Source organism: Mercurialis annua, linkage group LG1-X (genome assembly GCF_937616625.2).
Source record: "Mercurialis annua linkage group LG1-X, ddMerAnnu1.2, whole genome shotgun sequence".
Lineage (NCBI taxonomy): Eukaryota > Viridiplantae > Streptophyta > Magnoliopsida > Malpighiales > Euphorbiaceae > Mercurialis > Mercurialis annua.
This window is the reverse complement of record NC_065570.1, coordinates 57,731,008-57,743,923: the sequence shown is the minus strand read 5'-3', so window position 1 is coordinate 57,743,923 and position 12,916 is coordinate 57,731,008. Positions and strand designations below refer to the sequence as shown.

The 12,916-nt window shown below is 34.9% G+C and overlaps 2 protein-coding genes across 3 annotated transcripts; one reads left to right on the top strand and one right to left on the bottom strand.

Moving 5' to 3' along the window:
* The first annotated feature begins 1,820 nt into the window (after window positions 1-1,820).
* Window positions 1,821-7,092, top strand: LOC126664467 (cytokinin dehydrogenase 5). Its single transcript, XM_050356859.1, has 5 exons — window positions 1,821-2,751; window positions 2,923-3,050; window positions 3,848-4,117; window positions 5,254-5,516; window positions 6,280-7,092. The coding sequence occupies exons 1-5, from the start codon at window positions 2,148-2,150 to the stop codon at window positions 6,635-6,637; spliced, it is 1,623 nt and encodes a 540-aa protein (XP_050212816.1). The 5' UTR covers window positions 1,821-2,147; the 3' UTR covers window positions 6,638-7,092.
* Window positions 7,093-7,432: 340 nt separating this feature from the next.
* On the bottom strand, window positions 7,433-11,398 carry LOC126664547 (uncharacterized). Of its 2 annotated transcripts, none has more exons than XR_008789799.1 (9): window positions 11,062-11,398; window positions 10,922-10,989; window positions 10,712-10,808; window positions 10,508-10,636; window positions 10,122-10,230; window positions 9,858-10,002; window positions 9,589-9,631; window positions 8,006-8,196; window positions 7,433-7,641 (listed from the first exon to the last, which is right to left on the bottom strand). XR_008789799.1 is itself a non-coding variant. In XM_050356980.2 (9 exons), exons 1-9 carry the CDS (start codon window positions 11,263-11,265, stop codon window positions 7,525-7,527), a joined length of 1,086 nt encoding a protein of 361 aa, XP_050212937.1. In that variant the 5' UTR covers window positions 11,266-11,382; the 3' UTR covers window positions 7,433-7,524. The 2 variants fall into 2 exon arrangements, 1 of the variants encoding a protein (XP_050212937.1); XM_050356980.2 differs by having other exon boundaries at window positions 8,006-8,179; window positions 11,062-11,382.
* Between the last annotated feature and the right edge of the window lie 1,518 nt (window positions 11,399-12,916).

Below are 12,916 nucleotides of genomic sequence, written 5' to 3'. Positions count from 1 at the left end.
TACTGGCAACTGCATGTCCAGTATTACATCCATCAAACATTTTCTAAATAATGCATTCAAAATAAAAGACCTGGGACCACTAAAGTTTTTTCTTGGTTTAGAGATTGCACGATCTAAATCAGGTATAAATCTTTGCCAACGTAAATACACTCTAGATTTACTCACAGAAACAGACTTCTTGGGAGCCAAGTCTGTTCAAACTCCAATGGTCCCATCTACCAAATTAACAAAAACATCTGGTGATCCATTACCAGATATACAAGTCTACAGAAAGCTTGTAGGAAAGCTGCTTTACTTAACCACAACAAGGCCAGACATTTCATTTGCTGTTCAACAGCTTTCCCAATACTTGGACTGCCCCACAACTGATCATCTTTCTGCTGTTCATCGTGTCCTAAGATACATAAAAGGCAATCCAGGTCAAGGCTTATATTTCCCAGCACAGAACAATTTGCAGCTCACAGCATTTTCAGACTCTGACTGGGCTTCATGTCCAGACACACGCAAATCAGTCACAGGATTCTGTGTGTTTCTTGGTCCAGCATTGATCTCCTGGAAATCAAAAAAGCAACAGACTATATCTCGTTCTTCGTCAGAGGCTGAGTATAGAGCTATTGCCTCAGTCACATGTGAGATTCAATGGCTTCAATATCTCCTACATGACCTACATTTGGAATCATTCAAAGCAAAGCTATACTGTGATAACTTATCTGCTATCAAGATAGCAGAAAACCCCGTTTTCCATGAACGAACAAAGCACATCGAGATCGACTGTCACTTGATTCGACAGAAAATTCAGGAGGACTTGATCAGGCTATTTCCAGTTCCATCAGCAAAGCAGCTTGCTGATTGCTTCACAAAGCCACTTCCAGCACCAGCATTTCAGTCTTCTATAATCAAGTTGGGTATACAAAGCTTGTATACGCCACCTTGAGGGGGGCTAACAGAATACATACTCAACACTAATTTATGTATTTCTCTTTTCTTCATGTATTTAGTGTGTTAGTGTATTTTGCACGTGTAAATAGTTAGTTAGATAACAGTTAATAGTTTGTTAGCATTTCTGTTATTGTAACTGTTCTACTTCCTTGTATATAAACTCAGCTTATGCAATTAATAAAGTGTGAGATATTTTTCCAAATCACACATTGTAATAAGAAAAGAGTTAGCAGAAGTTTTAGCTATGTGTTTCGGTCTGAACCTTGCAACCTCCATTTTTCGTTCGGATCTAGTTGTAGAATCTAATTATGTTGGTGTTATTCACAAGCTGCAGCAACCTAGAGCTGCTATTGATTCTATACAAATTATTATTGATGATTGTTCGGCGTTAGTTGGTGGTCGTTCAATTTGCTTTTAGCATATAATAGAGTTTGTAATTAAGCTGCGCTGCGCATACCCTTGCTAGGTGGAGTGTGTTTTTTTGGTCGTAACTATCTATTTTTTTGGTGAAATTCTGTTTCCGGTTGATAAATTTATTAATTCTATTGGCTGATTAATAGAAAGCAAATTTTCTAAAAAAAAGAAGATAGAGAAAGAGAGAGAGAGAGAGAAAAGAGTTAGTAGTATTGAGAAAAAAGGTTGGGGTGCATAGAAGATGAAAAACATAGTCCAGTGGGTGCACCCACGTGATGCTTCCCTTGGCTCAGTCCCCACATAGATTTTCCGTATCCAGAAGTGGGTCCCATAACCTCTCTCACAGATGGCCTCACTTGCGCACGTGTCTCCTCACCCCGAAGCACGTGAGCTGCACGTATTCTCATCCCTCACTCACTCGTAGAACCTCTTTGTCCTATAAATAGAGAAGCTGTCTGTATGTTATATCCCAGACACGAATCACCTCTAACCTCAACGCTCTTTGGTCTTTAAACATTTGTCATATTCTCTCTCTACAGCGTCAAAATTAACACACTAAAGAAATAAAGCTACCACAAAGAGATTACAGTGAGCATCGAATCTGTTCGTAAATCAATAACAAAATCTCTGTTTGCATCTTCTAATCATCAATCTTTATCTGATTTTGTTCTTTTCTCTTCTTTAAATTTTAATAATTCTATCTTCCACCGCCTCTATTCCGGTGACCTATCGCCGCTTCTTTTCTTTTTATAAAACGCTAAAAAATTGAGTCATAAGTAGAAGAACAGGAAAAAATGGCAACTAATAAGCTTCTCTTAACGTTTGTTATCTGTCGGTTAATTATAACCGTTGGCTTCACCGTCGAACCAGCGGAGCTTCTCCGCCTTGGACTCGACGGTCATCTCAGTGTTGACCCATCAGACGTCGAAATGGCTTCTCTAGATTTTGGCTTACTTAGCCGAGCCGAGCCTATGGCCGTATTCTATCCAACTTCTGCACAAGACATAGCTCGGCTTGTTCGAGCTGCTTACAATTCAGCTCGTGGATTCACGGTGTCAGCTAGGGGTCATGGACATTCCATAAATGGGCAATCTCAGACGAATGATAACGGCGTTGTGATTGAGATGAGCAGTAGCAGCTCGAGGAGAAATCAGCTCGGCTTGGGGAAGCCGGCTTCACCGAAAGTATCGGTGAAAGAGATGAACGTCGACGTTTGGGGTGGAGAGTTATGGATAGATGTGCTGAGGAGCACGCTAGAATATGGACTCGCACCAAAATCATGGACCGACTACTTGTATCTTTCAGTCGGCGGAACCTTATCTAATGCAGGGATTAGTGGACAAGCTTTTGATCATGGTCCTCAGATTACAAATATTGATGAACTTGACGTTGTTACAGGTTTAATTTAATTTCTTCCACTGCATTCATTTTTATTTGATTTTACGCGTCCTCATTTTTGGTTATGTTGATTTTTTTTATTTTTTTTAGATTTTCAAAATTTATATTATTGACGTATTTGTTTTTCATATTAATAGTGTAACTAACTATTTACCTATTTGCTGATGTCAGGCAAGGGTGAGATTTTGACATGTTCGGAACAGCAAAATCCAGAGCTGTTTCATGCAGTTCTTGGTGGTTTAGGTCAATTTGGCATCATCACTAGAGCTAGAATTGCACTTGAACCAGCTCCTCAAAGAGTATTAATTTTGATCTTCATTATATTATTATTATTATTATTATTATTATTATTATTATTATATATGTTGGGTACCACTAATTATTATGGTTTATATTAATTGGTTACTTTAAGTTAATTATATTATGCGTCCGTCATAATCGATAGTATATGGTTTATATTAATTGATTACTTTAAGTTAATTATATTATGCGTCCGTCATAATCTATAGTTCATAATTTTACGCGATAAACTGAGTTTACTTCATAATTTTTTATTATTAAGGCTCGATTGTGAACCTAGGAATTTAGACAAGAAGCTTTAGCAAAATAATCTTAAAAAAATTTGTGTTTACTGAACTATAGATTTTTTATATTTCAGTTATCATCGTTTTATTGTTTATGTTTAAATAAGCGAACTTCAACTTTCTCAATAATAGGGGATTATTTAGAGAATTCCGACAAATTATCGCTTATCCAAAGGAAAATTATGTAGCATCCAACTTTTTTTGTTATGAGTAATTATTGACCGGAATTGCTATAGCGGCCTTTGGTTATGAAATAATGGTATTCGAAGTATAAAAGGCCTATAATATAAAATATCTCTTAAATTAAAATAGAAAATGCTCTTGAATATGAAGAGTAGTCTATTACTTCACAGTGAATGACAAAACTAAAAAGCTAGTATCATTATTCAGGACCCATAAAGGGTCGGGTCCATTCCATATAAGTTATTTTGAACAATTTAAAACGGCTGTTCAAAAGCTGGCAATGTTGACGTCTCGGTCATAATTAACGTAGTCATTTTTAATAATTGTAGGTGAGGTGGATCAGAGTACTCTACTCCAGCTTTTCGTCATTTACTAGAGACCAAGAATATCTAATCTCGTTGCATGAAAACCCTAAATTCGACTATGTTGAGGGTTTTGTTATTGCTGATGAAGGCCTTATTAATAACTGGCGATCCTCTTTCTTTTCTCCATCAAACCCTGTTAAAATTTCTTCTGTTGGAGCCTCCGGTACTGGTGTTCTTTACTGCTTGGAGATCACCAAGAACTACGATGATTCTACTGTAGATACCGTCGATAAGGTATTAATTTGAACACAACTTATAAAATTCAATCACGATACGTTTTTAACACACCCTATCTATTAAAGATGTTTAACTAAACGTGTGAAGTGTCCAATTATTCTCTCGCACGTCATTTATACAACAAACCCAATGCGATGTTGCAATATTGGAGAATTTAATGTTTCTTTAATATTATCATTGGATATCCTAATACTGCAAATCTCATTGATTCACTGAACGAATGGCAATGACACAACTCTTGCGTTAAATAATTATTCCAAAAATCTTCAGCTCTATATTTTTGGATTTTTCTATTAATTTTTGTGTGTGCCCCCTAATTGCCATTTCCAAACCTAATAGTTCAGCCCCAACAACCTCATTAATCGTGTAATTATGCTATAATAGAAATGTTTTGGAGGTTATGAATTATGTGCTGTTGGATAAGTACATAGCATAAATAATGATAACATCAACTCATATTCGACAATTACGTATTATAATTATTATTGTTTGTTTTTGTTTAGAAGTAGCTGGCTACACAATTCTATCCAACATGTTAAACAGGGTTTGAGACAAATTAGCCAATTGATCTCTATGACACTCTACTCACAATCTGTCATCTTGTCCTATATGTCTTAACCTTTTTTTTCCGAATTTACATGACATAATTTAGTTAAAATATGTTACTATAGCAAGTTAGAAGCTTCTTTAATTTGTTTTTTAGACAATTTAGTCCAAATAGATTGTGGACCACAATTAAATAACTCACATTACACACTAAGAAAATATTTTATCCTATAGATTGCTAAAAGATAAATGCAAAAAAACATGGAAGATCTTGTGTAATCTATGGTCTCCATCTAATCCTAACTAAAGACTGGGCATATAGGTTATTAATTTATATTTCAATTAGAAATGAGTAAATCTAAGCCAACCATAGCATACCCACCTTATTATTCCATTTAATCAAATAAAGATCTATCTTCTAATAATTAATTAAGAATTTTAAAAAAAATTGATTGGAATCAAACTTATCCTGCCTAAAGCAACTGTCGTGTAGCTGCTTTTTTGGGTGTGTACTTTGATAGCATATTCTAATTAGATGTTTAATTCTAATGAATTAATTAATGATTGAGTTGATTTGATTATGTCAGGAAATAGAATGGTTGTTAAAGAAGCTGAATTATATTCCATCATCAGTGTTTACGACAGATCTGGCGTATGTGGATTTCTTGGATAGGGTTCATAAAGCAGAATTAAAGCTTAGATCAAAGGGTTTATGGGAGGTGCCTCACCCTTGGCTCAATCTTTTTGTTCCTAAATCAAGAATTGCTGATTTTGATAAAGCTGTCTTCAAGGGCATTTTGGGCAATAAAACTAGTGGCCCCATTCTTATTTATCCCATGAACAGAAACAAGTAAGCCTTTTTCTTAATTATTTACCTCTTAAATGTTTAGTCTTTTACTTACATATCATGAAGAAATTGATAGTAAGAAAATGTCAAGTTAACTAGTAGAAATTTCGATCTCTGGACTACTATTAAGACCAAACATAAGCTTTTGGATTGATGTTAGACAAGTATATTATTCGCTCATAATGTAATACTCCCTCCGTTCTTTTTTAGTTGTCCATTTAGCAAAATATATTTGTCTGTAATTAGTTGTCCATTTAGGATTTCAATGTGATTTTAGCTATTATCTTCTAAATTTACCCATTCCTAATAAATGATTCCATGTTTTCATTTAAAAAGCATTTATTAACTAATAGGGCTACATTAGTATTTTTTTTTATAAGTTAAGACAAAGGAGCACCATCTTTGGCTAAATGGACAACTAAAAAGAACGGAGGGAGTAATTCTTTTACTTTTTTTTTTTGTCTGTAAAAAGGTAGATTGAAAGAAATAGAAGTCTAAGCACTGAATTAGTAAATTAAAAGAAAAAGGAGCATGCCAGGTAGGATTGAATAAGAGTTTTGCATAGGGTTAGTTGAAGAAATAGACGATAAAGATGAAGCAAACAAAGTGGGAAGATTCTCATGTCAGGAGATCTTCCAAGCGGGTCCCTTTGGATGAAGTAATCATCTTCACCTTTTGACGGGACCCTTTTGATTCCTTCTTAACCATCATGTCGCAACTGTACCCAATAACAAGTGGTGGGGATTCTAATTTAATTATTGTGCAGGTGGGAGCAGAGGAGCTCAGCCGTGACGCCCGACGAGGAGGTCTTTTATCTTGTGGCGTTGCTAAGATCAGCATTGGATAATGGAGAGCACACACAAACACTCCAATATCTGACCAATCAGAACCGCCAGATTCTCAGATTCTGTGACGATTCTGGGATCAAAGTGAAACAGTACTTGCCTCATTACGCCACTCAACAAGATTGGATGGACCACTTTGGAGATAAGTGGTCCACATTTTATCACAACAAAATGGAATTTGATCCCCGCCGTATTTTAGCAACTGGCCAACGTATTTTCACGCCTGCCTTTTCTCATCCTGCTGCTTCTTCAATTAGTGCATTAATGGGGTCTTCGTGATGACGGGCATACAGTAGATATCATACTTTACACCACAGAGTAATAGAATAGCACTGATTTAGGAATATTCTTGTACATACCATGTCCTCTTGGCTATGGAGTTTTTCCTTTATTCTTATTCCATCTGGTGGGAATTTTGGTGCGATTATAATCCAACGGCGGGTAGGAGTAGGATGGGCCCGGTTCGGGTTGGGTTCCGCGGTACAATGGAGACCACATGTCATGTCAGGATGTTGACAGCAGAGCAGCTCCGTCATCTGCTCAAGACTGCAATCCGTCGTCTTACCTACAGCCAGAATTTTGCTTTGGGGGTTTAACCGTAAGTTAGGTTTAATAGCTATCTAATAACAACCATGTAATTTGCTTTGTTGTGACTCGTGAGTATGTTTATCAGTGTTAGATTTTTAGCACCATTTGTAAATTTATGAATTTGGTAAAAATATTGGTTTATTAAATCCATAGTTTAATTTGGATATAAAATTAAACTTATAGATTTTAATTTTCTTATTTAATAAGCAAAATTTTCAACAAAAAAAAGCTAAACTTCTTTTAAAAGATAATAAAATTTTAACTTCTCATTTTTTTTTTTACTAAATGATTAAATTTATAAATTCCATTATAAGTGAATGGTGCCTTAATTTTTTTTCCTTTACCTTTTGGCAAAACAGAGTTGGTCAAGTGCATTGTTAAGTTTCAGTATATAAATCAAATTAGGTGATTGACTACAAAAGGCATGATTCCAACACCTACTGGACTACAACAAAATATTTCTGGACGGTTAAACTAGAACGAATCTTACAGTTAAATCTAACGTCTCATTATGTAACTGAGCAATTATCCAATGCCACACGTCAATATACAACACATCTCTAAGAGTTAAAATTGTTCTAGACAGATGTTGATGAATTATCATCTACTTCAAATTGCTTCCCAAATTTCTTCAATGCTAGTGAATAAACTGTTTTCTTCTTCACCGACATTTCTTCAGCTACCAATTTGACTGCCTAAATTCACATTCAACATAAACAACAATCAGTACTGTTTGTATACCTCCAAACGCATAACAAAATAATAGTAATATAGCACATTACAAATGATTTCTCAAATGTTCGTACAAGTGAAAAAAGATATTGTGCCGGATCAAAATTTTGTTATCAAGTGGACAAAAGTATATAATGAAATACATATTTTAAAATGTTTTTATAAAGGCGCGCAAAATTATGATATCAAATCCTATCTTAATAGTATTTTAGAATTTAAATTTATAAGGTAGGAAATTACCGACCATATGCTCTATATAGGTCCGCACGCATGTAAACAAATCTTTTTTTAGAAGAAAACCTTAGCTCTAATCAAAGAAGTCATTACCATAGATAGACTTTGCCCACTAGAGATTAGGTGTCTCAATTCATCCTCCAGCAGACTATCTGAAGGAGTTTCAACCATATCATTTGCTTTGCCTTCAATTAACAGTGTGATCTCTCCCTTTGGTTGGTGATCTGAAAACGTATCTTTTGCTTTCCCCAAAGTACCTCGCCAAAACTGGTAATATGCATATACTATAATAATCATTGACATAAAAATCATGTATAGGCTATCCGTATGTAAACTGGTCACATGCTAACAATATAAGAACTCACGTAGACTCCTATATTCTACTTTCACTTTATATGCCAGAATTCTTAGAAAACTGTAAGCGTGGTTCCTAAAATTTATGAAATCAACCCCTACTAAGTATTAAATGTACATTACACACAGTGGTTATAATCACGAGCATACCTACAGGGCCAATGGGCCTCTTTTTTCCCACCAGTATATCTTGATCTTAGACATTGGAATCAAATCATAACACAAATCATGAATTTACTAAATAATTCATATAGGTGAAGGTATCTTCCTCTTGTCTAAAACAGTTCTGTTAATCAATTACTGGTTTAAATTTTCGTTTCCCTGTAGGTATGCCAACGTGAAAGATATAGCTGATAAAACACCGTCATTTTAACATGTCTAGAGGTTTTCCCTATGGAATGAGAGCACATTTTTTCAATTTCCGGGGCAGCTTGGTAAATCTGTCAACATATTCTAGAGGTTTTTCCTATGGAGGAAAACAAAGCATTGTCACAGAAGAAGTCAACTAAGAAAAACTACTACAGCAATATAGCTCTAGGCTTTAACTTAGGCAATTGAGCCATGGCAATATGATTTAGAGTATGTAGCTGAGACTCAAAAGTTTTCTGTAGTTAATGGATCTGCTGAGATTGACTTTAACAGAAGACTACTGCCTTTCATAAACATCCTAGTAGTAAGACACTTCTTTTTTCTTTCTATAAGCAAAGACAAGATAGGAAGGACCCAAAGAATGACCTCGGAAGAGAGTGAGTGATGGCATACTACTGTGGAAAATTCCTAGAAATTTGGTACCTGTTACATTATCTAATTCTTCGTGTACTTTGACCAAGAGAATAGATTTTCGTCCTTAAAAGTGAAAAATTATGCCAAGCAATATTCAGCGACCTGATGGATTAACATGTAGAACAATAGATTCCGAGGCTTAGTAATAGCTGAATTCTAATTATGAAATAATTAATCAAACCAAAAGGTTAAAATGTTTGGTGAGACTCTAACTATAGTTTTATTATCTCTAACACCCCTCTGCAAGCAAATACCCATCGGACTAAAAACGTGGACAAACACATATTCTCCTATACATGCGCTCAAATATTTAGTTAGCCAAATGGAGGTTGCCAAAGTTAGAATTTTAATTACCTGAACAAACCAAGAACTTAAGCTATTCCGTGAAACTTCACTATGGTTTATTACTTTTTAATTCTAACACTAATAAATGTGATAGATGAAATGATGCCCTTAGCTCAAGGTTTCCTACTCAGCATCATTAAATTGTCAACCATCTAGAGCGACATAAATAGCGAAACTAATAAGTTACAACGTACCTCCTCGTGTACTTTTGTGACCTCCCGAGCCATTACACAACGTCTGCAAGACAATCAACTTAATTGTCATAGCCAACCCTAACGGACGACAATAAAGTAAAGAAAAATGGGGGAATGAGGATGGTGGAGAAAAGTATTGCTACTGTAGTTATACTAGAACAGAGACGAGATAGTACAGTGATATAGCTCCACAAAGCTCGCCTTTATTGACCAACACAAGTGAAATATTTAGAACAAATACTACTAAAAATAAATATAAAAACATCCACCTTGAGTCACCAAAGAGTGATGAAGTCTCTTCAAGAAACTTGGAGAGTTTGTGTGGCGGAACATAAAATATTTGTGTTCTTGCCTCATCTGCGGACACCATCAGCCTCTCTCTCCGGGTTCTACTATGGTTAGAAAGAAATCCAACTGCAGCAGTTTAAACGTATCAAGTATGGAAGTCTTGCAGCTGCTAAGTGCTAACACAGCCTAATCTATTTAGCATAACTAAAAGCATATTTGGTATTAAAATATATAAAATTTAGTACCAAATGTAAACTCATCGGTAGGCAGTCCTGAAGCAGAAAGAGCAGCTACTGCAGCTGAAGGTCCAGGAATAGGAACGACAGGAATATTTTCATCCACGCATAATTTTGCCTGCAGCCGGAAGTCAGAATGTGCATTGATGGAACTTGAGATAACAAGAAGATTTGCATTGTTACAATGAACTAGGGACATGGATTGCAACCTTTAAAAATTCAAGACAGTTTTAAAATAAATTTGGGAAAGAAAAATATTGTCTAATAGTCTAATTACAAGAAACATACTAAACAAAACCAACAAAAATGGAGATAAAATTCATTAAAAGAGAGTGCATTTCTGGATTTAGATACAGTACAACAGTTACATAAAAAAGTACTAGAACTGAGATTACCAATTCTGAACCAGGATCACTAATGCCAGGCGTGCCAGCATCGCTAATCAGAGCAACAATTTCACCCTGTTTCAACCTCCTTAACACCAACAATTCTCTTTGAGATTCATTGAATTTATGATAACTCAGCTGAAAATCTAAAGAAATAAAATCAGATGCATTTATAATAACATAAAACGAATTAGGTTAAAGAAAGAAACTCACAAGGGAAGTCTTAATATTATAATGGTGAAGTAACTTCCCGGAGTGCCTAGTGTCTTCTGCAAGAATAACGTGTGCAGATTTTAGAACACGAAGAGCCCTGCATTAGCCAAATGGTTCAATTACCTCAATATCAAAGCCAAACACTACGTAAGAAATTAAAATTAAATTAAATAAATAAATTGTTGAAGCTGAGAAAGTTTATAATACTACCTCAATGTAATGTCTTCAAGGTTTCCAATTGGAGTTCCTACTAGATATAAACCAGGTTTTAAAGGACCCTGCACAAATAATCACATAATGAGGGTATAAAAATAAGCAAATAATTGTTGTTAAGAGTGAAATTATCATACACGTTTCGAGGACTCTTCAGGAACTGGATCGGTGATATAGGAAGATAACTGAGCGGTGGAGCAGAAGAGATGAGAATTAATTTTAGGGTAAGAAGATTGTGATTTTAAGGAGATGAGGAGGTGTGGTGGAGTATGGAAGAAGATGTACGGTGGAAAGCGCCATGAAAGAGCTGCTGTGAGTGTAGGTACTCGTCGGAGTAACATTTGCAGAAATGGAAAGGGGGGGCAGCTTAACTATGGAAGAGTATACAGGACACAATAAGTACTTCCTTTGGTTTTCACTTCTCAGGGAAAAAGAGTACAGTTGAACAGGATGAAACAAAGGCTCTTTTCTACCGTCGGTCAAAACAAAAATCGCACTGTAGCCACAAGGTAATTACTCTTGGCAGATGATAATTTTTAATTTTCTAAAATTTTATTGAGTCAATAAATTATATATTCAATATTATTTTAGAAGCAGAAAATTAAAAATAAATTTTGAAAAGGCCAAATGACTAAAAAAGGTCAAACCTTTCGTGAAAGTTTCACAAATGTATAAACCTTTCAATTTTATCCAATTTGTCTTGAAACACATTATTTCGTTTCAATTTTGTCTAACTATATAATTTTGCTTATGTGGCGTTGATGTGGCCACATGAGTAAAATTATATAATTGGACATAATTGAAATGAAATCATGTGTTTCATGACAAATTGTATAAGATTGAAACGTTTGGAGTTTTGTGAAATTTTCACGAAAGGTTTGACCTTTTTTGGTCATTTGCCCTTTTGAAAAAATTAAAAAATATAATAGAAGTAGTTGATATTATTGAAAAAAATATCAATATTGATTATTGATTATTCAAATTAAAATTAAAATTATGTAATTATTTATATTTTAAAATGCTTAAAATATTCCAAAGAGATGCTTAAAATAAAAAATTTGTCAATTTTTTTATGAAATGGACGGAGCAACATATATGCAAATCAATACATGCAATCCATCCTTCAAACTTTATCTATTAAATAAATAAACCCTAATAGAAAATTTAAACGCGATTTAAACCGTTGTGAGAGAAATTCATTAAAAGAGAGTGCATTTCTGAATTTAGATACAATACAACAGTTACATAAAAAAGTACTAGAACTGAGATTACCAACATTGTCATATTGGTAATTCAATCTCGTACGAGAGGACTTGTTAATTCACACAATCTGTCATCGCATTTGGTTGAAAAACCAATGACGTGAAGTTGCCGAGTGTTAGATTACGATTAAATGTATCAATATTTGGACCTAAAACGACACGCTTGTCTCTCTCTTACCAAGCCATTAAGCCCTCCAAAGGCACATATCATTATTCAAAGCACCCACGAGAGCCGCTATAAAATACAATTTTCATAGGAAGAAGGATTAGATTCTTTGCAGACGGATTAAATAGACAAAATGATAATTGTAGGTGGTAGAGTAATTTTGCTGCCACAATTCACTATGTTATAGCCTTTTGTTGCTCTAATCCGTCTCTCCATGTAACCATAACACATATTCAATCTATGAAGCTAATTTTTTCTCTTTCCACAAAAAAGTCATAAATTATGAGACGACTTAGATATCCAACGGAAAATTTCAAGTAGGGTAATAATCTTGCCGCCATGATCCTAAGATTCAAGCCTTTATCACTTGAAATCGGCCTTCCCACTAGCCACAAAATAATAATTCCGTCAATATAATTATCGGTGCAGAGGTTTATTGTCTTGTCCGTCCATTAAAATGAGGAGTTAAATACCCGGCCTCCAGGACACAAAATTAACTTCACAAATCCGTGCGGCACTAAAATACTGGCCCAGTTGGGACAATGGTTGCTCTAAGTAAGCATG